A 24940-nucleotide genomic window follows, 5' to 3' on the forward strand; every position below is an offset into this window, starting at 1 on the left:
AGTAGTTTATAAATTCTTCTGTAACCAATGTCATTAGTATGTTTTTTTAACAATAAGGGTGCAAAAGTCTTGAGACAGCTCACTGGTTTACCCATCATGAGATGTTTCTTGTGTGGCCCCTTGGTAATGAGACACCTTTTTATAGGCCACCAGTTGAACCAGCTGATATTATTTTTCACTAAGTGCCTGGATTGCTTTCTGATTACTGATAGATTTCAGCTGGTGTCATGACTTTCCATGGCTTTTTGCACCTCTCTTTATTCATGTGTTCAATACTTTTTCGCTGTGTCATTTCTCATTATTACACATAACTTAATTTACGGACATCTATGGTTTGATTTCTTTGCCTGTGTGGACAGGATGGGTTGTTACCGACATCTAGTGATAATTTCATGTAAATAGCACGTTTAGAAATATATTTACCATACTGGTGATGTATTCAATACCTATTTTTACCCATTTTGTATGTATTATATATGTAGTGTATATGCTCAGTCGAAGGGCAGGTGTAGACGGCCGTAGATTCTGTAATCCAAGAGAATCGAGACAATTATGCAAATGGCACTCTGATCAAACTCCGATCCGAGGGTCAGCATAGTGTAATCAGATTTACTCAAATGAGGAGAATATGTAGGAAAAAATGTTTTCATCTTCTCTGTTCCATGAGGCTGTGGAAATCATGTCATCCGAATGCAATCCAATGTTTTCCACGCACTCATTGACCTGCATGGCCAAATATTGGATCAAACTTGGGCAATTAGCATTTTTTTCCTAGGATAGTCTATGGTCCAACATTGGTCTTAAAGAGGTTGCCTGGTCTTTTGATAAAAGTTTTCAGCCTCACTCTGTGTGACTCTATACTTCTGAATCCTAACAGCTTGTGGACTGCACACTGTCAGGATTCTCTGGCATTTCTGTGGATAGCAGGCGATCACATGACTGCAAGTATACAGGTATACAGTTTGCATACTTCCCGCCACATTCCAACTAGACATTCTCGACATCGTTCAATCCACTTACACTGAGTGAGGCTGAACACGTCCAGTTGGCACGTGACCGTATGTATGAAAATTGTATACTTGCAGTCATATGATTGCCGATCTAACCGACAACACTGGTGACTCCTGACAGCAAACGGTCTGCACGCTGTAAAAATTCAGAAGTATGCATTCACATAGAGTGCCTGCAGACTTTCACCAGAAGACTTTCCCTTCAAATCTGCTTGTAATAATCTTCCCATTTATTTAAATGAGAAAGCAAGCTGCAGTGCACATCGCTTTTATTTTTCTGCATGTTTTTGATGTATGTTAAAAAAGCAAAAAGGTCGAAAAAGTGGAAATAAGCCTCACTGTGTAGTATATGAAAGGTTGCTCCTCACTACTATAGCTAAGATCCAAGTCGGATGTCCACCAGAAAATTCACAGGAAAAAAGATCCATTGGCTGAATTCTTATAAAAGTTCAGATCTTTAATTCACATAATTAAAAATGGATTGTCCAGACAATTTAAAATGTAGTGCCCGTTCTGACGCGTTTCTGGTCATAGCCATAAGTCATAGTACTAAAGTCAGAAACGCGTCAGAATGGTCACTACATTTTAACCACATTTTTTGGGGTAAGATTTTTTGCAGTGAAAATGTGCCGCACTTTACATCTACCCCTCATGTTCTCAGGAAAACCGTATCGAAAACCACCCATAAAAAATTGCATCAAATAATTTATTCTCCGCAATCAAATGATCTTTTGTCATCAGCATCAGGCGCCTGCCCTTATAAAGGGAGCAGATCCCTCTTTATTAGAGCAGCCCAGTCATCCCATGGTGTTCCACCCACTTCCATCACTCGTAGGTTTGGCTTGTAGAACCAGTCTGACTTACTGTGTCGTTGCTGTGCCAGTGATGTACGTTGATTTAAAAAGAGCAGTAGTGACCGGAGAGTTCATAGAAGAAGAGAAAGAGAAGTGAGACGTGCGAGCTGTGAGTATGCCATCATGTCCATGTATATAGCTAAATGTGAAGCTGTTACTGGAAGCGAAAGGACAGTGGTCTTCAGTGATGACTAATGAAATTCTAACATGGTTTTTTATTCTTAAAGTCAGTAAGGTTTAGTTATTTGTGTACATTGTGGGTTTCTATATATCCAGTAGTTGTAATAGAATATGAAGGAGACAGTGATGCAGTATTGGACGGCTGCCAATGATATGCACATTGCGGTTCCCTGCCCGTGACAAGTACATTACGGAGGCTCTTAATAAGCCGGACATTGGAATGAAGCTTTGTCTCTGCTACGATCCAACAACTAAACTGATGTTCCGTGGATGTGTTATTTAATTTAGAAACCAAACGCAACACGTTGCTAGCCCGTCACTGTCATCTCGATGCCCGAGAAGCCTTCTCAAATCTAACAATCTGATCTCAGATTTTTGACATAAGGAACTCTAGAGACATACTAACAAGATTGTGAGGGTCATGGCTGGAAAAAAAAAAGCAATAGCTGAAATAACAATTACTGACCTATCAAGCGTCCCAATATGTCTGTCTCATTAAACAGTTCAATTCTCCAGAAATGACAGTGCTGGAAAGTCTTTTTTTTTTATTTAGACCTTTGCATTGTGTCGTCCCTCCGTTACTTCTGGCATGCTTAGCATGTCAATCTCCGCAAGGAGAAACGATACTTCTTGGATTCGGGAAATGAACAAATTGTTAAGTGGGCATATCCATCCTCCAAATCCAAGAAGGATGTCCTTATACAGGCTAATGATTGCAAACAAAGAAAAGAGAACAGAGTAATCATAAACCACAAGGATGAAATAAAAGATAAAGTTTAGTCAATCAAGTACATAAACAGAAGGTCTTAAATCAAAGGAGGAACAAATAGTAGGGGGATATATTCTAAAAAATGTCATATATGGGATCAGAATCACCGAATAGTAATAAGACGCCTATAGGTGGTCAGTCGGGGCATCTCAACACATGGGTCAGTGGTAGGTCCTTATTTTGACTAGTGACTAGCATTTACATTTGGGCACATATGGAAACCTGCGTATTGTAATCTGCTTACCCTGATTAGGTATTATTAACAAAATTTACACTTTACTTTATGCTGACACATTTGTAACCAGCACTCCTATCTCTTTTTAACCTTTTTTGTGCACTGAATCTTCTTTCTAAAGTCTGAACTTTCTGCTAGTTCACGCTCACCACTGATCACCTATTGACATTTTATTACTATTCGGTCATTCTGATCCCATATAGGACATTTTTTTACAATATATCCCCCTTCTGTTTGTTCCTTCTTTGCTCTAAGACCTTCGGTTCGGTATTTTTGATATATGATGTACTTGATTGAACATACTTTATGTTTTATTTCATCCTTGTGGTTTATGGTGACTTCTCTTTTCTTTGCAATCAGTAGAAGTCCTCCACTCTTATATATCATTTACAATGGGGGAACTGCATAACATTGATTAAGTTCACGACCTTATAGATTTATATTGTGTATCTTGAATGTTTGGTTAATACTCGCTAATGATGTCCAATCAGTTGGCAGCATCCGATTGTCTATGGGCAGCATGCCATAATGATGAGGGGAATGGGGACATAGATTTCAATTCCAACATTTCCAGGCGGAATTAGGAAGCAACAGAAAAATGCAGATAAGACCGATGCTCCAGAGTTATTATTTTAGAGGGAATACAAGTATTTACTAAACCAGAATGGTCTGGAGAGCTGACATGCAGGGCATCTAACCGTTGTTATAATTTTTATTTCATAAATTAATTGTACACATGAAAATAAGCAATTTTGTAATATATCTATCAGAGAAAACAGCTTCTTTCTCTGATAGATTTGATCAGTCATTATCAAAAGTCTGAATTCTGAGATAAAATCTGTATTTAGTGAAGACTTTCCCATTACTGAGACAGGAGACGGCAGCTGCTACCGATACAATTCTATGTAGATAGAAAGGAGAGGAGGAGGAGGAGCTATATAGAGACAGAGCTCCGCCCCCTCCTCTCCTTTCTATCTACATAGAATCTCATCAGTAGCCGTATTTTGAGGACCATAAGACGCACCATAAATTTTTGGGGAGGAAAATAGGAAAAAAATGTTTTTTAATAAAATGTCTGATTTTACTGTAGCTTAAATGGTTTTGGCTGCGGTAGAGCGCGGTAGGGTCAATGCTGCAGGAAGACAGCTGCGGCAGCAGGAGTGGGGCAATACTGCGATCCCTGGGCCGGGAGGAGGGGGTGTCCCGCGACTGCGGACCCATGGCTGTCAGAAAATGTCAGGGTTGAGCAGAATCCCCGTACTTTCCCATTGATTTTCCCTGCGGTGGGTTTTCATGCAGTATAATGGGCCGACATACAATATAATGGCCCCACACCTCTACACATTGTATAATGGCCCCCACACAGCCCTCCACACAGAATGATGGACCCCACACAAGCCTTCACACTGTATAATTGCTTGGATACAGTTTAAAGACTCCACAGAAGACTTCAAATATTATAATAGTCCCCAATTAGCCTTACATACAGCATAATGCACCCCATAGCCTGTACAGTATAATGCACCCCCATAGCCCATACAGTATAATGCACCCCAAAGTCAATACAGCATAATGCACCCCATAGTCGCTACAGTGTAATGCACCTTATAGTTTGTACAATATAATGCACTTTATAGCCCATACAGTATAATGCACCCCATAGCCCATATAGTATAATGCACCCCATAGCCCATATAGTATAATGCACCCCATAGTCCATACAATATAATGCACCCCATAGCCCATGCAGTATTATGGGAACCCCCATGTACCCCCATGACCTGTACAGTATAATGCCCCCATGGCCTGTACAGTATAATGAACTCCACAGTCCATACAGTATAATGCACCCCCATGACCCGTACAGTATAATGTACCCCAAATAAATACCTTGAGGGGGCACCACAGTAAGATAAATAATGGGATCCAAACCCTGACCTAAAAAACGCATGCTACATTTAGAAAAGAAAAACAGAATAGGCCATATAAATGGGGATCACAAAAATGCAGAGATTTGACCAAGAAAAGAACACAGCTTTATTTCAATTTAACTCACAAGACACTGATTATGAAAAACATTTAAAAAGAGGGAACACACTGGTACCCTATAAACAGTACATAAACAAGGCCCATGATAAGGCTATAACCTGAGCTTGACTCATAGGAATAGCAGATGTATACCTTTGGACTTCTATATGGACAGCATATCCATGGTATAGCAGAAATACCGTGCATGTATATAAAACCCCTACAAATAGCACCATTGATATATATTGAAACACTCACTGGAATAGAAACAAATGTACATATAAAAATACTCAAGAGTTCCTTGACTGAATAAACAAATGACCCAGTAGCCCTTTATATAATGAGATAGCCTCTAGCAGCATAACAAGGAAATACAATATAAGGAAGGACACCTGTGTCATGAATAATATAGTATTAGATATTAGTCATGCACCGAGGTTTGTTAACCACATAATGTGGAAAGGATTTCACACCAATCTGTCAATCAGCATCATATTCAAATTCCAATCGGTATATAGATCACAGAAAAGAAGTCAAGGTATTAGCACATGTCAGCTTTTTGGACTGAACATGTGCACATTATAAATGCCAATCCATAAACCCAGCCATATACAATACCCTAGGACTGCCAGGTAAAATAATCTACGGTAATCCTAATCGAGGAAGAGTGGATGCCCAACGCGTGTCGCCATTCAGCGGTGGCTTCATCACGGGTATTGACCGCATAAAGTGCCTGTTGTTATATATACATTCACTTAATTGAAACGCACAGTGCAGCTGTGCTGCTCACCTAGACCGCGTGGAGTTCACAAGGAACATGGTGCCATAACATAGACAGAAGCCTCCAATGAATGCGCATGCACCGGCGCATGACTAATATCCCCTGCTTTTTGCATTTCAATATTATAACTATATGGTTCATGACACAGGTGTCCTTCCTTATATTGTATTTCCTTGTTATGCAGCTAGAGGCTATCTCATTATATAAAGGGTTACTGGGTAATTTGTTTATTCAGTCAAGGAACTCTTGGGTATTTTTATATGTACATCTGTTTCTATTCCAGTGAGTGTATCAATATATATCCTTAGTCCTATTTGTATGGGTTTTATATACATGCACGGTATTTCTGCTATACCATGGATATGCTGTCCTTATAGAAGTCCAAAGGTATACATCTGCCATTCCTATGAGTCAAGCTCAGGTTATAGCCTTATCATGGGCCTTGTTTATGTACTGTTTATAGGGTACCAGTGCGTTCCCTCTTTTTAAATGTTTTTAATAATCAGTGTCTTGTGAGTTAAATTGAAATAAAGCTGTGTTCATTTTTTGGTCAAATCTCTGCGTTTTGGTGATCCCCATTTGTATGGCCTTTTCTGTTTTTCTTTTCTAAATGTATAATGTACCCCATACTCCATACAGCATAATGCATCCCATAGTCCATTATAATGCACCCAATAGTCCATACATAATAATGCATCCCATAGCCCATACAGTATAATGAACCCCCATAGTCCATACAGTATAATGCACTCCCATGACCCGTACAGTATAATGTACCCCCATAGCCCATACAGAACAATGCAGCCCATAGCCTGAGCTGAGCCGACTTCATAGTTTCCTTAATGACCTATGACAAAATTGTTCATCAACTTTCTTGCAGATCAACTAAGGCTACATCTTTCTTTATGTCACAACTGAGACTCTGTTGTGTATACATAACATAGGATACACCAAGACTATACTGTGTATACATGATATATGATACACTGAGACTCTGCAATTTATACATGACATAGAATACACTGAGACTCTGATATTTATTCATAACATAAGATACACCTAGACTATACTGTATATACATGACATAGGATACACTGCAACTGCTGTTTATACATCACACTAGAAATAGGCGGTGAAATTGTTGCTGTCAAATGAAAACTGCATGTTGCAAGTAAAAGATAGACGGCACCGCTATTCCCCACGCAGGCGCAGTAACTGCCGTTGTGGCTGTTACTGCGCATGCGCGGGAATAGCGGAGACGTGTATGTCACTTGTGCAGGTGCAGTTCATGGCCTTGCAGCCAAGAGCTGCGCCTGCGCAAGTGACACGGGATTCGGGGACAGCGGCCAGAAGTCCCAACTGGCGATTATATATGGTGGCTTGACAGTTTTCTTGCGTAGGGTGTCTTGCATTAAAATCTGCTGCAATGATCCGGGTACTGTGTTCACCAGACATCAACACACTTTCTATCCGCTCCTCACGTGTTAACCTCTGCGACATGTTAATGGCTGTAAACAAGGAGAAACTTGTAAATAACTCATGAAAGAATAAAGTTATGTTAAAACCAAGCACACCATTGTTTTTCTTGTGAAATTCTCAATAAGTGAGATGTGTCATATGACCCTCTTCCTATTGGAAAAAATAAAGTTGGATCCAAAATGGCCAACTTCAAAATGGCCACCATGGTCACCACCCATCTTGAAAAGTTTTTCACCTCCCATATACTAATGTACCACAAACAGGAAGTTGATATAATCAACCATTCCCACTTGAATTAGGTGTATCCATATACATGGCCCACCCTGTACATCACATATTGACAATTATTCACCAGTGTGCTTCCTTATAATAATGTCACCCCCATTATATTTCCTTATAATGATGACCTCGTCAGTGCTTTTTATTGTAATAATGCTCCTGAGCAGGGACATACTTAAAAATCAAGGGGCATCATAGCAGAAGTCCTATCACAGCGCATAGCTGGAGTCACAGAAAAGCATACCTCCTAATTCTTAAACACAGGATATGTATTGTGGCACTTAGGCTGATTTCACATTTGCGGATGGAGGGCTACGTACGTCCTCCGTGAAGCTCTGCCCACCGGTCCGCTCCGCCTATGTCGGCATGGGGCGTGCGTACCCTATCTTTACCATTAGGTACACAGGCCATGCCGATGTATGCGGATGCCTCCACATTAGTCGTTTTGACGATGCGGCGACCTGCGCCGAACGCAACGAGTTACAATTTGGTGCGGTCGCCGCACAGTCAAAACGACGCATGCGGAGGCATCCACATACATCGGCATGGCCTGCGTACCTAATGGTAAAGATAGGGTACGCACGCCGCATGTCGATGTAGGTGGAGCTGACTGGAGGAGGTGCGGCGGTGGGCAGAGCTTCACGGAGGACGTACGTAGCCCTCCATCCGCAAATATGATGGCCACCTCCATATTGTCCCCCATACAGTATTATGGTCACCACAGCCCCCACACTGTATGAAATCCAAAGCCCTCAATATAGTATGATATCTAACACAGTCCTCCATACAGTATGATGTCCACCACAGCCCTCCATACAGTATGATCTCCACAGCTCCCAATTTAATATGATATCCACCACAGAGCCCAATACAGTATGATCACCACAACCCCCCCCACACAGTATGATGGTCACCTCCGTCCCAGTACAGTATGATGTTCACAATAACCCCCACACAGTATGATGTCTGACACAGACCCCATATAGAATAGTGTGAAATATGAATGGTATAAAAAATAAACTAAAATAAATACCAAAAATCGCCTTTTTTCCTTATTTGTGTTACAAAATATTGTTTTATAAATGGCACAGTAATTGATTTCCACCTCTAAAAATTTTACCAAAAAAAAAAAAACTATTTGTCCCTCATAAAATGAAGTCTCACATCGCAAATTGATTGGTCCATAATACTGATCAGACCAGGTCATTGAGGGCTTGTAAATAACCATATTCTGTGGACAACATATCGTTTACAGGGTTTCGATTGCTATAATTAGGACATTCCTCAAGGGCGAAATTACTACTGCAATTACAGCTTTTGTGCAACAATCAATTATACAATTCATTCCACTTTATTTTCCAATTCAGCATGTCTGAACATGTGTAGCAGAGATTGAATAGCAAAGCATGCCATAATATTTGGCCATGTGACACCACAGTCACCATCCCCTTCCTATCCCCCATTAACTCATTCCCCCATTTAAACCCTTGCCCCATTAACCCCATTTAAACCCAATTAACCTGTTACTGATGCAGTGGTGCGACTCGCGTTAGGTCTACATGTATGAAGTGGGCTCAGGAGATAGCCCACCATGTCTCTGCATCTGTTATACAGCCAGCATCTAAATAACAGCAGTGAGCAGAGCAAGCTCCGATTGTCTCTGTTTAAGCATTTAAATTGCGCTGTCAGTTACTATTAGTAACTTTTATATGGCTGGATTGTGAGTGGTTATGCCTTGAGGAGACTCTTGTGGCTGCTATCTGGGTCCTTCAAAAGAGAGCGTAATTTTCTCTATACACTGCAATACTATAGTATGTGCTGTGTATAGAGCAAATAATCTATATAATCTAAACTATTGTAGCATCAAATTCTCTAAGGGGACTGAAAAATAAAGTAAAGCATAAAAAACGTTTTTTAATATCTAAAATAAATCTAAATATGTTAATCAAATCAACAATAAGCCTATTTGGTATTGCCACATTCGTAAAAGTTGGATGGAGTAAAAATAAAATCTTTTTTTGGTTGCACCTCTAACCTAAAAAATGCAATGAAAAGCAATCAAAACTTTGTAAATACCCTAAAAATTTTAGCAATTAAAGTATCAGCTCCATACAAATAAACAAGCCCACACACAACTCCAGTTAGGTATCGTCATAATTGTACTGACCTGGAAAATTAAAGAAACCCTCCTCATCCTCCTCCCATCAAAATTTTTATCCTCTTATATTTTGCAGTCATCATATTATATAGCACTGTGTACTTACAATTGCTCATTTTGCCTTTCTACGCAGATAATTCTTCTCTTTTCCATTATGTCTAAGACATCATGTGATTAAAAACTGACTAGCTGAATCCTTCTAAGCTCTAGGGACAATCATGAAGTCTCTTCACTGTATGAGTGATAAGTCACTGCAAAAGTCCTCGGCAGGGGAGGGGAAGCAGCTGGGACAGGAGGTGAAAAGGGGAATAATAAATGCAGGGACAAGAGACTTCATGTTTCTACATAAGATGAGTAAAAGAGAAGAATTATCTGGGAAGATAATTGCAATATATCTCAACGCTGAGATCTCATCTCCCAAAATCTTGGTGCTGATTATCTCCATCTGCGTATGTGTGGCATCCCTGGGATCCAGTTGCCACAGAGATACTGCACCTCATCCAAAGGTGTGGTATCCCACTCTCAGGAAAGGAGGGAGCACTACCCAGGACTCTAACACTCACATCCAACACACACCAGTTTAGTCGGGGCACCTGGGTGTACCCTTAGGGAAGAAGGCCTCATCTCAGGCTGGATAGGAATTGGTGTTGGGCGAGGTAGGTAGAGTAGGGGAGGAGCTAATTAGGGAAAGTGAGGAGAAGGAGGGAGGAAGTGGAGCTGAGCAGACATGCAGGTCTGCAGCTCCTAACAGACAGAAGTGTGAAATAGAGACATAAAAAAGGTCCAGAGGCAAGAAGGGGTCCTAGGGGCACGGGAAGTGCAGAAGCCACCCGTGGGGCCCACATCCAGGTGTGGAGGGACCAAGTCGCAGTCAGGGGACTGGCCCCAACTTAGTGAGAAACTACAGGTCTAGCTAAGAAACCGCTGTGGCTTTTGCAAGAAGCACAGCCACATCCACCCATACTTCGCCAAAAAGGCAGCCAGACAGAATCCAGGGGACTCAGAGAATGTCGCCCAACCAGGTTCATGGCTGCTGGCTTGGGACACTGTGGGTTAGGCGCTGGGCAGGAGAAGAGGAAAGCCAGCATAGAGACGGCTAAAGAAAAGCATATGAAAGGAGTCCTGGACAGGTGTATCCCAATCTACCTGGAAGTTTGCTGGACCACAGACCTGAAGGAAACAGCACACCCGGCTGGGTGCCATAAAGAACTGTAAGTAAAAATCTGGAAACTGCATCTTGCTGTGTCCTTTGAGCTATTCCAACCGCACATGCCCGGCACAGCCACCACTGCCATCTTATATCTCAACACTACATCTGCACCAACTTTGCTGCATCTCCATCTGCCCCAGAGGATCTGAACTGCAGCGTTGGCCACCATCTCATTGCCGAACACCACGGGTGGTGTCGAACAATTCCCATTTTGCATTTGCCACAAAAACTTCGCTTTATTATATGGACGCCCAGGGCCACGGAAAGGGTCACTGCTGCCGTGACCTTCCTTTTTAAAAACTGCTGTGTCGGACCCAGTACTGAGTTCCCCACAGCCCCATGGGGCGCTCCACATGCGCCACCCCCAGACGGCCATTTTCCCGGAGTCCACCGCACAGGAAACCATGGAACTGCGGGGGGCTCTGGCCTATCACAAAATGTTGTTAGAGCCCACACAGCACTGGAGACACCCACAGCAGCGCCGGACACCCCCGCAGCAGTGCCGGACACCCACAGCAGCACTGGATAAACGCAGCGGCGCACTGCACATCGGAACACCTCCTCATCCCAGCCTGCGGACTGCAGCATCACCCCACTCCTGCCTCCTCCAGCAGCGACCCTGGGACCCCGCTTCACCGCAGCCACCACCCCCGGTAAGCAATAAGAGGCATGGATTATAGAAGCACCACCATTTTATTAAAAAAATTTTTTTCCTATTTTCTCAAAATTTGGGGTGCATCTTATAATCTGGAGCATTTTATAATCCGAAAAATACGGTATTCATTGATGGGAGTAGTTTCCAAAATAGAGTCACTTGAGGCTGGTTTCCACTACTTAGGCACAGCGGGAGCTCTGCAAACGCGACATGGAGCCCAATATCTATTCCAGCCAATTTTGCACTCCAAAAGTCAAATGGTTCTTATTCCCTTCCAAGCTCTGCCATGTACAGTAGCTTTCCACCACATTTCGGGTATTGGTGTACTCAGTAGAAATTTCACAACAAATTGCATGGTCCATTTTCCCCTGTTCCACTTGTGGGGCTAAAGCTAAATTTTTGTTGGAAAAAGTAAAATTCCATATTGCTCTAATTCCTGTGCAGCACCTGCACGGTTGATAAACTTATTGAATATGTGGTTTTGAGCAGTTTTTTAAATGGTGTTGCTTTTGTTTTTTTTTTGTCACATAGCTGAAGTCACTTCAAATGTGGTTTTGTAAATTTTGGGGGAAAAATGAGAAATTGCTGATCAACTTTTCACCCTCTAACTTTCTAACAAAAAATTATGTTTCAAAGAATGATGGTGATGTAAAGTAGACATGTGGGAAATGTTAGTTATATCACACAAAATAGTTTAAAAAAAAATCTGGTTTAAGAGCATAAAAATTAAAAATGTGAAAAGTGCCAAAGTTCTGGTATTTTCACAAATAAACGCAAAAAATATCTATCTATATTTACTGCTAACATAAAGTACAAAGTGTCATGAAAAAATTTCAAAATCACTGGGATCCCCTGAAGCGTCCCATAGTTATTACCTCATAAAGTGACACTGGTCAGAATTCTAAAATTTGGCCTGGTCGGAAAGGTGAAAACAGGCTTGGGGTTGAAGGGGTTAAAGAAGCACTCCAATCTATATATTTTTCCATTAAATGTATGTGTAATTGTGCATGTAATATAGAGTGTAATATTATACTCGCTTACCACTTCTCTCTCCAGGATCCAGCAAAGTTCTGCTTCTCTTCTTAGTGACGTCACCACAATTTCGACTAACCAGCTTATTCTATGCATGAGCTGGAAGTCTCTTTTACAATGGAAGTGTTTGGAGCCTTGTTCTGACCCTCCACATACCCACATTGTAAAAATCACTTCCAGGTTACTCGGAGCACAGCCGGAGAGTCTGCAGAGGGGTATCGTCACTGAAAAGGGCAGAAGAACAGCGCTCGACACCGGAGAGAGCAGCGGTGAGTATATACATATATACACACAATTCATAAAATAATATAGATCGAAGTGCTTCTTTAATTCTTCATATAAGGTTTTAATGCTGCACTATTCTGTCCACTAATCAAAAGGATAACTGATGGAAACGTGACAGCCCCATTATAAGTCAATGAGAATTAAAAATGTAAAAAACGAAAAAGAGAAAAAGACAAGAAAAAAATGAGTGAACCCTGCTAATTCTTCTCTTTTCTCTGCTCTACTGTATGTAGAAACAGGAAGTCTCTTGTCCCTGCATTTATCATTCCCCTATTCAACTCCTGACCCAGCTGCTTCCTCTTCCCCCTTGCCAGGGACTTTTAAAGTGACATGTTATGACTCATATAGGGAAAATTGACCTTCTGTTTCTATATAGAACTTAAAAGATTTTAGCTAGTCAGTGTAGTGAAGTCGTTAAGGAGTCATATCAGTAGGTTGTGTAATTCAGAAGTCCTCGGACTTTGTATCCTTTCTCACATGTGGTCAAGAGATAAGAATCCTGAACACTTGATAGCAATCTAACTCCGAGTTCCATGATGTGATATGTAACAATGGGTTTTCTAAACTGAACAATCCCTGAATTGAAATGATTAATGCTCGAAAATACTTCTGAAATATATATGCTACTCGTATCATATGTTGGGATGCGGTTCCTTCTCCCTCCCCCCTCACCTATCACTTTTTTTTCTTTTTCTCTTTCTTCTTTATGAGTGCTCATTGGCCTATGTGGAGATATGGATAAATCCATTATGGCTACAATGCTTGGTTCTCGGGGACACAGGCTATGTTAATTTTGCTCGGTTTGTTCTGCAAGATTAAAACTCCTGGGGTGTTTAGTGCATAGCCAATAGTAATTGGTCATGACTCCTCTTGGAGAGGGGACTGTTCTAGAGACCCCACTGTCATCTCTGTTATGTGTTGGTTACTAGGGGGGTTATCTTTGAGTGGGTAAATGTTGGGATGGGATCTGTGTTTGGGAATGCTATATTTGCTAATGGTTAGCGGGGAATGTATAAATTTGAAGAGATTTCTATCTGGTATGAGGTCTTCGTCATGGTTCGACCTTGCTCTAGAAAAAATGAGTCTGTAAAACACAGGGCTATTATAGACTATACAAAACATATCCCCGCTGAAATAATCTGTCTACAAGAAACTCATATTACTTAGGACAAAATATACTTGAGGGTATCCTGGATTGGTCGAAGCTTTCAGATACATACTCTGTGTATTCAAGAGGGGCGAGTTTATGGATCCATCGTAATGTTCCTCTTAATTGCCAGTTGGTTAAAATTGATAAAGAAGGGAGATACATTTGTATTATGGGAAAATGAAATAATATGGACTGTATTGTTGTGGCGGTCTACAAACCGCCCCCATATTCTGGAATGGTATTACAAGAAATTTTGCAACTCATCAGCCAAACCCCACAAACACCACATATATTATTGGGCAATTTCAATAACACCATAGATAAGGCCTTAGATAAATTTCAACAGGACAGGGTACTGTTGAGGTGGGTTTACCTCCCTTTGGGAAAATTTTACAAGAAGTGAATCTTTTGGATCTTTGGAAAATAGTCTATATTCGTGCTTCTCAACCACATATGGTTCCCTTTCCCGTATAGATTTAGCACTTGGGAATGAATCAATATCAGACACCTACATTTAAATATGCAAATAACTTCAAAGGACAGTAGTTCTGAGGAAGTCGCGTCACTCGATGCAGCTAAGGCGTTTAACAGTACAGAGTGGGAATACTTACAGGTGGTGATGTCAAATATGGATTTTGGTGAGCAATTCATTGCATGAGTTAATTTGTTGTACTCTGCTCCACAGTCTAAAGTAAAAGCAAATGGTTTGATGTTCGGTTGCTTCTCTTTGTACAGAAGAACGAGGCGGGGTTGCCTCCTCTCTCCACTCTTAGGCCAAAGTCACAATACAGTACCATATGGCCGAGTGCTGTGCGATATACGCTGATGCCGACAGCGAATGAGATGGAGAAATTACTTTCTCCGCCTCCTTCTCAGCTGTGCGAGAGGATCGGAGCACAGTAGCATGACACTAGGCTCCTGCTCACAGCAGAGCAGGAGACGAGGGTCATTAGCATATCGCATTGGATACCATATGCTAGTGTACCTTCAGCCTTAGGCCGGAGACACACTAGCGATTTTAAAATCGGTCCGATTTTGTTCCTGCAAAGTCAGACGAGTGTCATGCAAGTTTCATGCATTTTTCATGCGAGTACAATCCGATGCTAACACTTAGCATTCGATTTACATCCGATTGCAATGGTATTTTGACATGAGCTTTTACATAGTGCAATTCTCTATGTCATTTACACACAGTTTTCACAAGAAATATTCTTCAAAATACACATATATACACTGCTCAAAAAAATAAAGGGAACACTAAAATCCCACATCCTAGATATCACTGAATGAAATATTCCAGTTGTAAATCTTTATTCATTACATAGTGGAATGTGTTGAGAACAATAAAACATTAAAATGATCAACATAAATCACAACTAATATCCCATGGAGGTCTGGAGTTGGAATGATGGTAAAATCAAACTGGAAAATGAAGTTACAGGCTGATCCAACTTCAGTGGAAATGCCTCAAGACAAGGAAATTATGCTCAGTAGTGTGTGTGGCCTCCACATGTATGTATGATCTCCCTACAACGCCTGGGCATGCTCCTGATGAGGCGGCGGATGGTCTCCTGAGGGATCTCCTCCCAGACCTGGACTAAAGCATCCGTCAACTCCTGGACAGTCTGTGGTGCAACGTGGCGTTGGTGGATGGTGCGATACATGATGTCCCAGATGTGTTAAATTGAATGCAGGTCTGGGGAACAGGCGGGCCAGTCCATAGCTTCAATGTCTTCATCTTGCAGGAACTGCTGACACACTCCAGCCACATGAGGATTGGCATTGTCCTGCATTAGGAGGTATCCAGGGCCAACCGCACTAACATATGGTCTCACAAGGGGTCTGAGGATCTCATTTCAGTACCTAATGGCAGTCAGGCTACCTCTGGCAAGCACATGGAGGGCTGTGCGGCCCTCCAAAGAAATGCCACCCCACACCATTACTGACCCACTGCCAAACCGGTCATGCTGAAGGTTGTTGCAGGCAGCAGATCGCTCTCCACGGTGTCTCCAGACTCTGTCACGTCTGTCATATGTGCTCAGTGTGAACCTGCTTCCATCTGTGAAGAGCACAGGGTGCCAATGGTGAATTTGCCAATCCTGGTGTTCTGTGGCAAATGCCAAATGCCCTGCACAGTGTTGGGCTGTGAGCACAACCCCCACCTGTGGACATTGGGCACTCAGACCATCCTCATGGAATCGGTTTCTAACCGTTTGTGCAGACACATGCACATTTGTGGCCTGCTGGAGGTCATTTTACAGGGCTCTGGCAGTGCTCCTCATGTTCCTCCTTGCACAAAGGCTGACGTAGCAGCCCTGCTGCTGGGTTGTTGCCCTCCTACCGACCCCTCCACATCTCCTGGTGTACTGGCCTGTCTCCTGGTAGTGCTTCCAGCCTCTGGACACTACGCTGACAGACACCGTAAACCTTGCCACAGCGCACATTGATGTGCCATCCTGGATGAGCTGCACTACCTGAGCCACTTGTGTGGGTTGTAGAGTCTGTCTCATGTGTGAAAGAGTGTGAAAGCACAACCAACATTCAAAAGTGACCAAAACATCAGCCAGAAAGCATTGGTACTGAGATGTGGTCTGTGGTCCCCACCTGCAGAACCACTCCTTTATTGAGTGTGTCTTGATAGTTGCCAATAATTTCCATCTGTTGTCTATTCCATTTGCACAACAGCATGTGAAATCGATTGTCAAACAGTGTTGCTTCCTAAGTGGACAGTTTGATTTCACAGCAGTTTGATTTACTTGGAGTATATTCTCTTGTTTAAGTGTTCCCTTTTTTTGAGCAATATATATGTATATTAGATAGATGAAAAGCTGGCAATTCAGCAGCCGCATACAGTAGAATCACAGCGGGACCCTACAGAATAGAATAGAGTAAATACACACAATAGATAGATATAAAGATGTCAGTGACATATACAATTAGTACAGTGCACGTGATGCTTATTGTACCTGTATTTAACTATTAAATGATTATTTTTCTGAAAAAAATGGCTTGGGTTCCCACGTAATTTTCTTAAACAGCAGAGGTAAAGCTGCGGGGGGTAAATGTTTACAGCCTGGGAAGGGGCTAATACTCATGAAGCTTCCCAGGCGATTAATCTCAGCTAACAGCTGTATACTTAGACTTTACTAGCTATTAAAATGGGGTACCCACCCCCATCCAAAAAAAAAATATGTAAAGTCCCCCTATAATTAATAACCAGCAAAGGCTAGGCAGACAGCTGTGGGCTGATATTAATAACCTAGAAAGGGTCCATTTCCCCTCCCAGACTAAAAACATCAGCTCTCAGCCACCCCACAAAAGGCGCATCTATAAAATGTGCCAATTCTGGCACTTAGCCTCAATCTTCCCACTTACCCTGGCTATTAATATCAGCCACCAGCTGTCTGCCTTGCCTTTGCCGGTTATTAATTATTTTCCTTCTGCTGGTTAAGAAAATTATGTGGGAGTCCATGCCATTTTTTCAGAAAAATAATTATTTATTAATTAAATACATGTACAGCAAGCTGCACCAGCTCTGTACTAATTATATATGTCACTGATCTATTCTATGTGTATATACTGTATGTGTTCTATCTCTGCTATCCTGTCAGGTCCCGCTGTGATTTTTCTGTATGTGGTAGATGAATTGCCGGTTTTGCAAAGGACATTGATATGTAGAAATTGGTTGGAACTCGCATAAAAAATTTTTATCCCTCAAAGCCATTGACTTTTGACCGATTTTTTTTCCCAGTCCGATCGTGATCCGATCATAGCTGGAAATAAAAATTGCAGATGTACACACAATGATAGAATAACATTGGTCCGAATGCAATCTGATTTTTAATCGGATTGCATGCGAACGATTTCATCACAAGTGGGAATGAGCCCTTATTCTCAATAGGGATAGCCCTAACTGGGCAAACACTTGCGTCAATTTACTAATACATTTCTGGTAGGAATAACAGAGGACAGATAGAGCTGAGAAACGATGCTCCAGGATTGCTAAGTTATGGGAGGTGCAATTACTTAGTTCAACAGTCAGAGAGAGAGCGGACAGGTCCTCTTAATGCCCCAGTTTCTGTGCTGATCTATGTCAGTAAGATATAAATAATTTTACATAGATTATTTATAGAGGCAAAAACATTTTCCTGACAGTGCAAAGGTCTAAGAAAATATTATTGATCTCCCTTAAGTATTTTGAGCAGATGACTGTGAGAATAGGCTTTGGAATGTATATTGAGCCGTGGAAACTGATTTCTTCCTTCTCATTGGATAGCTACAAAATTCCACATGGTCCAAATTATTTTCACACAGTCAATACAGAGATCTTCCTGGCAGTATTACTCAGATATTCAGCGCACGGTGGAACATATATGCACCTCTCATATTACCATGCGATAAATCCAGACATAGCTGAGGCATCATGGATGGAACCAGGATAATTAGCAGTAATCGCCAAAAACGGAGAATGCATTGAAAATTGTGTATTATGTTCATACTTTCCAGGAAAAAGACAAAAATGGGAGTATCGACCTCACGCAATGGACAATGCCGACCTCGTCAGTCTCCAATTAATATCTATACTCAAAAAGTCAGATATGACTCTTCGTTAAGGCCTCTATACATCTACTATGATCCTAAGTCGTCCCGAAGACTCGTTAATGTGGGCCACTGTTTTAATGTGGAGTTTGAAGACACCAATGATACGTCAGGTATGTCACAAGCTAAATGACTGATTTATATGATTAAGTGGAGACCTATGATATAGACATAGTAGTCGTCACAGGTAGGGATGGAGTTGAGAGACAGAAGAAACTCAGAGGCTAACATGGCACCTCCAGCACAGACATGGACAGCCGGTATATGCTGCTCATGAAATGCTACAATTGGTCATCACCTTCATGAATACATTTCTATTTTTTATAAGAATTCATTAGAAGTTCCCCTTCTATAACTTGGAACAATAACTCAGTGTTTTGCCATTTTTGTGTATAAAATACTACGATGAACCCTTTTGTGAAAGAAAATCCATGGCATCTCTGAGTCCAAAATTACAATATAAATTAAGCTCATTGCCCTGTATTGACCCTATAAAAAATTGCACCTTTAGGGTATTTGCACATGGAATTAGAAGAGTCTTTTGAAGAGGGTTCGTTCCAAAAGGTTCTTGAACAAAGCCCAGCAAAGGCTTGAAAGACTCTTCCTCTTCATTTTTATTGAAAAACTACTTGACGTTCCTTCTTCAATCTTTTGATTGCTTTTAATTAGCTTCAGAGTTTAAAAGAAGTGAGCTGGCCATTCTTCAGGTGCTTTCTGCTATGAGAACGCTACATACTTTACGATAGACGTCAACGGGAAGCCTACAAAACTGCCACAGAGAAGCCTGGGTGTTTGTTTTTTTCTAGCATATTGCAAGTGGTTTTTTTTTAGGCGTTTATGCCTTGGATTTTATTAATTGCTTACTAATGTAAAAAATCTGTGAGAAAATCAGCCCCCCAAAAATTGGTAAAAAACCTTAAACAAAACTTGTACAGAAAACACTTCAGGACAAAAATACAAAAACTTCTGGAAAACGCCACAGCATTTCCTGAAGGGATTTCTGAGTGAAAAACTTAAGTTTTTGACCTAAAGAAAAACCCTCTCTGTGTGCACATGCCCTAATTGTTGCCTGTCTATTAAGGAAACAGAAGTGTAAACAGATATGCTAATTAGGATGCTTAGTGCACTGTTCCACGCTCTGGTTTTGCATGCCCCGCCTCCCTTACTGGTGATTGACAGCTCGTGCTTACCTAATCTTTGTCTGCAGACCGTTCTTGCTTCATACAGGCCAATGCTGTCACTCACCAGTGAGGGAGGTGGGGACATGCAAAACCAGTGGGCGGAGCAGTGCATCCAGCCTCTTGGCCACACCAAGGATGTACCAAGCACTATAATTAGCATATCTGAGGAATCTTAATGTTCTGCAGTGATTAGAGCACTTACAGGTGAGATTTTTATAGGGGTGAAATCTTCTACAAGGCTACGTGCTTAGCTTACACTTTCAGTTTGGGATGACACACTCCCTTGGAGCGTTGGAAATTGAATATGAATAGTAATATTATAGGGTTATTCACTTCTTGGATTATAGCCTGATACATACGGTTCCTGCCAGGTTGTCCCGGACTGCAGAAAGTCTTACTAACGTTGCGAAGTTGTCTGTAACTCCCATAAAAATGAAGTAGAGTTCCAAAAACATGGCCCCAGTCCTAACGATAAAAGTGGATTCCAGTACTGTGATCCGGATCTATCAGATATTTGGGGCATATACCATGGCGGGTCTGTGCACACTGTGCTCCCGGATCGGAAGACTTTTTTTCTATTGGAGTAAAACTCTTCTGTGCAGAAGCAAATGCTCTCCCAGAGGCTATAATACTGTGTAATGTAAGGCACAATTTTTCCATTTTTTCTTCTTCTGAGAATTCAATGTGAGTTGTGCCACTGGCTATGTAACATGGAGCACTTGGCGGTAGGTCTGTAGAATACACGGGGGGCTTTGTTTCTAGGACCTTTATTTTCACAATGAATTAGTGATTGCGGCTCCAATCTCGGACACGTTTACCCTTGTGTGGACTTGTGACAGCCCCATCCATACACCCTACTCTACATGACTATGTCTGACATTTATGTCCTGGCAGTGTGGACTTAAAATTATTCATGAGATATTGTGGGAACTGATTGTATTCGCAAGTATGTCTAATAATGACCTGTCCTGGTATTTTGGGATTATTCTGGGGTTTACATTACAATATCACCATTATTCATAGTTAATAAGTGCTGATCCTTACAATATGATGTTTTCAGATGTAAACGCTACAGTCATCGTTTTGGAGAAAGACATATTATTTTACCGTGAGTTTGACTGCACTCTCTTTTTGCGTTTTAGTTATAAGTGATGGCCCATTGACTGGTTATTATCGCTTACGTCAGTTCCATTTTCACTGGGGCTCCTGTGACCGCGATGGCTCTGAGCACGTGATAGATGGACACGTATACCCAGCTGAGGTAAGGTGTTATGGTCTCGGGAGAAAAAAAAGCATATCAAATAACGTGTCAGCCTTGCCTGCAAGCAAAATTTACATTGACGGCTGTAAAGATTTCCGTTCTCCAATCCCTAAAATACTGCAATTCATGAATGGTGACGTAACCTCAGCATCACCCGCAGCTCCTGTGTAAAGCACTTGGTCTATTTCATAGGAGAAAAGTGATGACAGATCTACTTTCATGTCCAGACCAGCATTTATTCTTTTTGCTAGATTTACCGGACAAACGTGTTTTACACCACAAACAGGAAAAAACACATACTTGACCTTGATTTTGTCCATAGATTCATTTAAGCGCAACATATTTCCCAGGAATCTAATTCTGAAAGGAAATCTGTCACCAGGTTTTTACCACCTAATCTGAGAGCAGCATAATGTAGAGACAGAGACCCTGATTCCAGCCATGTGTCACCTGCTGGGCTACTTCCTTATAGTTTTAATAAAATCACTGTTTTTTAGAAGGAGTTTATCATTAGAGGACTAGTAACCCTGCTGCCATGTAGTCCTCCATATTTATGAGTTCTGTATAACCCCACCCCCACCACTGATTGGCAGGTTTCGGCCTATGCACAGTGTAAGCAGAAAGCTGGCAATCAGCGGTGTGGGTGGGGTTATACAGAGTTTAGCATTCAGAGAACTGCTACATCTGCAAAAGAGAAAACACTGATTGTATCAAAACTTCAGCAAGCAACTCCTGTTTCTTGCATATTTTTTCCTCCCTAAAAACACAATATCTGTTGAATCGGATGCCAGGGCAGCTGTAGAAAGATTTGGTAGAATGCATAAAATAACAATATAGTATTTTGATCGGAGGGTATGCTTTTTATATGCAAGTCTAATAAAAGAGAGATTCTGTATAGATACTCAGTGTCACTCAGGATGAGTTCACACATGGTGTTTTATGCAGTTGAAATCTGTAGTGAATGCACAACAAAATCCACTGTGTTTTTTACTTCTGTTGCTTTTTCTGCTTTAGAATTGATTTTTCCATCATTGACTTCTAGAAAAATGTAGAAAATAAAAGTCCGGGATGATGAGGAGGAGGATGCCGCTGCGGCTTCTTTCTCTGTGTCTCTGAGATTGTTTTGCTGCGAGAGGGGAAGAGAGCGTCAAGGGGGGGGATTGAATCACGGTATAGAGCACGGCACCGGAAAGAGCGCAGAAACAGAGAGAAATGCTGATCCAAAAGACACATTCGTTGCTTGGGATGTAATGACCGACTGATACAAAAGAGAGATTAATTGCTAGGGATACAATGTTTGACCATCACTAGGTTCTCGGGAAACACATTTCTAGCAACCGATCTTTCTACTCATAATGATAAAGCAATTCTAAAAAAACCCCAACTAAATATGCATTATTAATCAATCATTAAGTTTTGGGGAAAAATAATAACAATAATATCAGGTAAATTCTATTGAACCTTCTCTTTACATATATGCAAGTTGTACTTGTAGAACAAGTGGAGAAATTATAAAGTGTCAAATATTTCAACTATTTGTTTTTGTCCCTTGAAGATGCACATAGTGCACTGGAATGCACAGAAGTACCCGTCCTTTGACGAGGCTGTGAAGCATCCCGACGGCCTGGCTGTATTAGGTGTGCTATTGAAGGTACGCTCTACATATCCAGCAAACGTTTTACCATGATAGTTTTACGTACATTTAATAATTTGACATTCATATAGGACTATATGTAACTACAAACCTAGCATTTTCTCCTAAAATACAAAAAAAAATCCTGTAAACATGTAAATTTCAGTCGATCTTTGTGTAACATGGCACATTTTCTATGCAGGAGTCTGTGGATGTTGGTTAATACGGGAGCTGTAAAAAGCAGCCGCTCTAGTTACTAGTCCTGATTTTTCATAATGATATGCAGTTTAAAATGGGGATCATAATATACAAGGGAGGAGCTGAGGGGCCATCATTCTGTGGAGGCATCATAATGTGTGGGAGGAAAATCTGGGGGCATTATATGATGTAGGAAGGGTACTGTGGGGGGCATCATAATGTGTGGGAGGGTTACCCATGTGTGTATGTGGGGGCATCTTTAGTGCATCATAATGTGTGGAAGGGGCACTCTGGGGACATCATACTGTGTGGGAGGAGCACTGTGGGGCATTATATGATGTAGGAGTGGCACTGTGGGGGGCATCATAAAGTGTGGGAGGGTTACACATGTGTGTATGTGGGGACATTATTAGTGCATCATAATGTGTGGAGGGGGCATTGTGGAGGTGTCATACTGCATGGGGGAGACATAGAAGAATAAAAACTGTGTGGAAAGACTAATGGGCTTTACAAGGGGCATTATATTTGTGAGGGCGCATAAAAGGACAAGGCACGGTTAGGGGTGTAGTTTTCCTTTGCACACCCCTCTTTCTATCAGAGTTGGGAGGAATCGCATCACTGGCTATTTTTCATGTAACCATGGCTCTCTCGCATGCCCCAGTTACAGAGGAAAACTTAGCAGTGTTGTAAGACCTTTTATTACATCTTTTGATGGACTAACCTGGTTCCAAGCCTAGAACTGGTTTGCAGTATCAGAATTTATTGCAGACATCTCCGGTGGAAAAATAAAAACTGTCTAATCTAATTTCTAATGTCTGGTATATGTAGATTAAGAACATCTCCAAGTTTAGGCTAGGGTCACACAACTGAATTTTTTCTCATCAGAGAAAATCGGTCCCATTATGCTAATCACACTCTGGTCAGAATTTGATCATAGTGTGCTTTTCACGGATGAGAAGAAGATGAGAAAAAAGGCTCCAACTTCTCCATTCTGTCAGTCCATGATGTCATCCGAGCGTGGTTCTATCGGATGCAAATCGTGCATCGGACATGCGCATGGCCCCATAGAATAGCATTGTCTGAGTGCAATCTGATGTGTAAGCCCATCACACTAGTACCGAAAATACATTCATCTGCCCGAGCCCTTATTTTAAGCAATGAACTTGTACTGAGGTGGGGTTAAGCTCTTCTAAAATAATAATACATCTATCTAATGCTAGAAACAGAAAATATAGAACAAAGCCAGCACTCCTATAGTGTTAAATTCATGTGAAGGTGCACATACTTTGTGACCACTCTGCAATTAACAAGTACATGAATTCCAATATTGCTATACATGTAAGAAACGCAAGGAACTTAGGTAATATTTTTGATCAAGAAGTACATAAGCCATCCACTAGTGACCAGGTGACCTCACTGGATGGACCTTAACTCTAGTGACTCACCTCTTCATATGCCTGAAGGCCTCGAATGAACTGGGGAAGATATAAGATCTAGCTTAGCTCTAATTAAAAACAGTCTGGGATAGATGGGTGGATAATGGTGAACTGCCTCATGTTATTCTGCATTGGTCATTGTGGGGTGCCGCAGCCCCCTTGGCTATGCACAATCTTTCCCAGACTGGTTAATTTAGAGCTTTGCCAGATCTAATGTCTTCCATTGTCATTTGAGGTCTGATTGGGCACATAGAGAGGTGAGTCAATATAGTTATGGTCCATGGAGTTATGTCACCTGGTCACTGGTGGATGGCCTATACAGTTCTTGATCAAAAAACGCACACCTCTCCATTCAGAACTGTGATGAAATGCAAGTTCTCAGGTTCCTAAGCTACAATCTTCGGATCACTGGGGATCTCAGCAGTCCAACACCCCACTTCCCCCCAGTAATCAGCAAGGTATTCCCTGTCCAACTTTTTTATGGGGGGGGGGGGAATAACCTTTTAAAAGAATATTCATTAATAAAT

At 41.4% G+C, this 24940-nt stretch overlaps 1 protein-coding gene and 1 long non-coding RNA gene across 6 annotated transcripts in view; one reads left to right on the top strand and one right to left on the bottom strand.

The window, feature by feature from the left end:
• Nucleotides 1-24940, top strand: part of LOC143782846 (carbonic anhydrase 13-like) — an 83981-nt gene that overhangs the window by 46010 nt on the left and 13031 nt on the right. For 4 of the 5 annotated variants that reach the window (XM_077270760.1, XM_077270759.1, XM_077270757.1 and 1 more), the window contains 3 exons: nucleotides 18612-18817; nucleotides 21028-21146; nucleotides 22702-22797. In XM_077270760.1, coding sequence (XP_077126875.1) covers nucleotides 18625-18817; nucleotides 21028-21146; nucleotides 22702-22797 — 408 coding nt within the window. In that variant the 5' untranslated portion in view covers nucleotides 18612-18624. Of the gene's footprint in view, nucleotides 1-1795; nucleotides 1974-18611; nucleotides 18818-21027; nucleotides 21147-22701; nucleotides 22798-24940 lie in introns of those variants that run through there. The other variant, XM_077270758.1, reaches the window with a different exon arrangement.
• The window catches only part of LOC143782850 (uncharacterized), a 67459-nt gene continuing 49755 nt past the window's right edge, over nucleotides 7237-24940 (bottom strand). Inside the window, exon 3 of the long non-coding RNA XR_013217059.1 lies at nucleotides 7237-7365. This is a non-coding gene — a long non-coding RNA (uncharacterized LOC143782850). The remainder of the gene's footprint in view (nucleotides 7366-24940) is intronic.

Source organism: Ranitomeya variabilis, chromosome 6, assembly GCF_051348905.1.
Source record: "Ranitomeya variabilis isolate aRanVar5 chromosome 6, aRanVar5.hap1, whole genome shotgun sequence".
NCBI lineage: Eukaryota > Metazoa > Chordata > Amphibia > Anura > Dendrobatidae > Ranitomeya > Ranitomeya variabilis.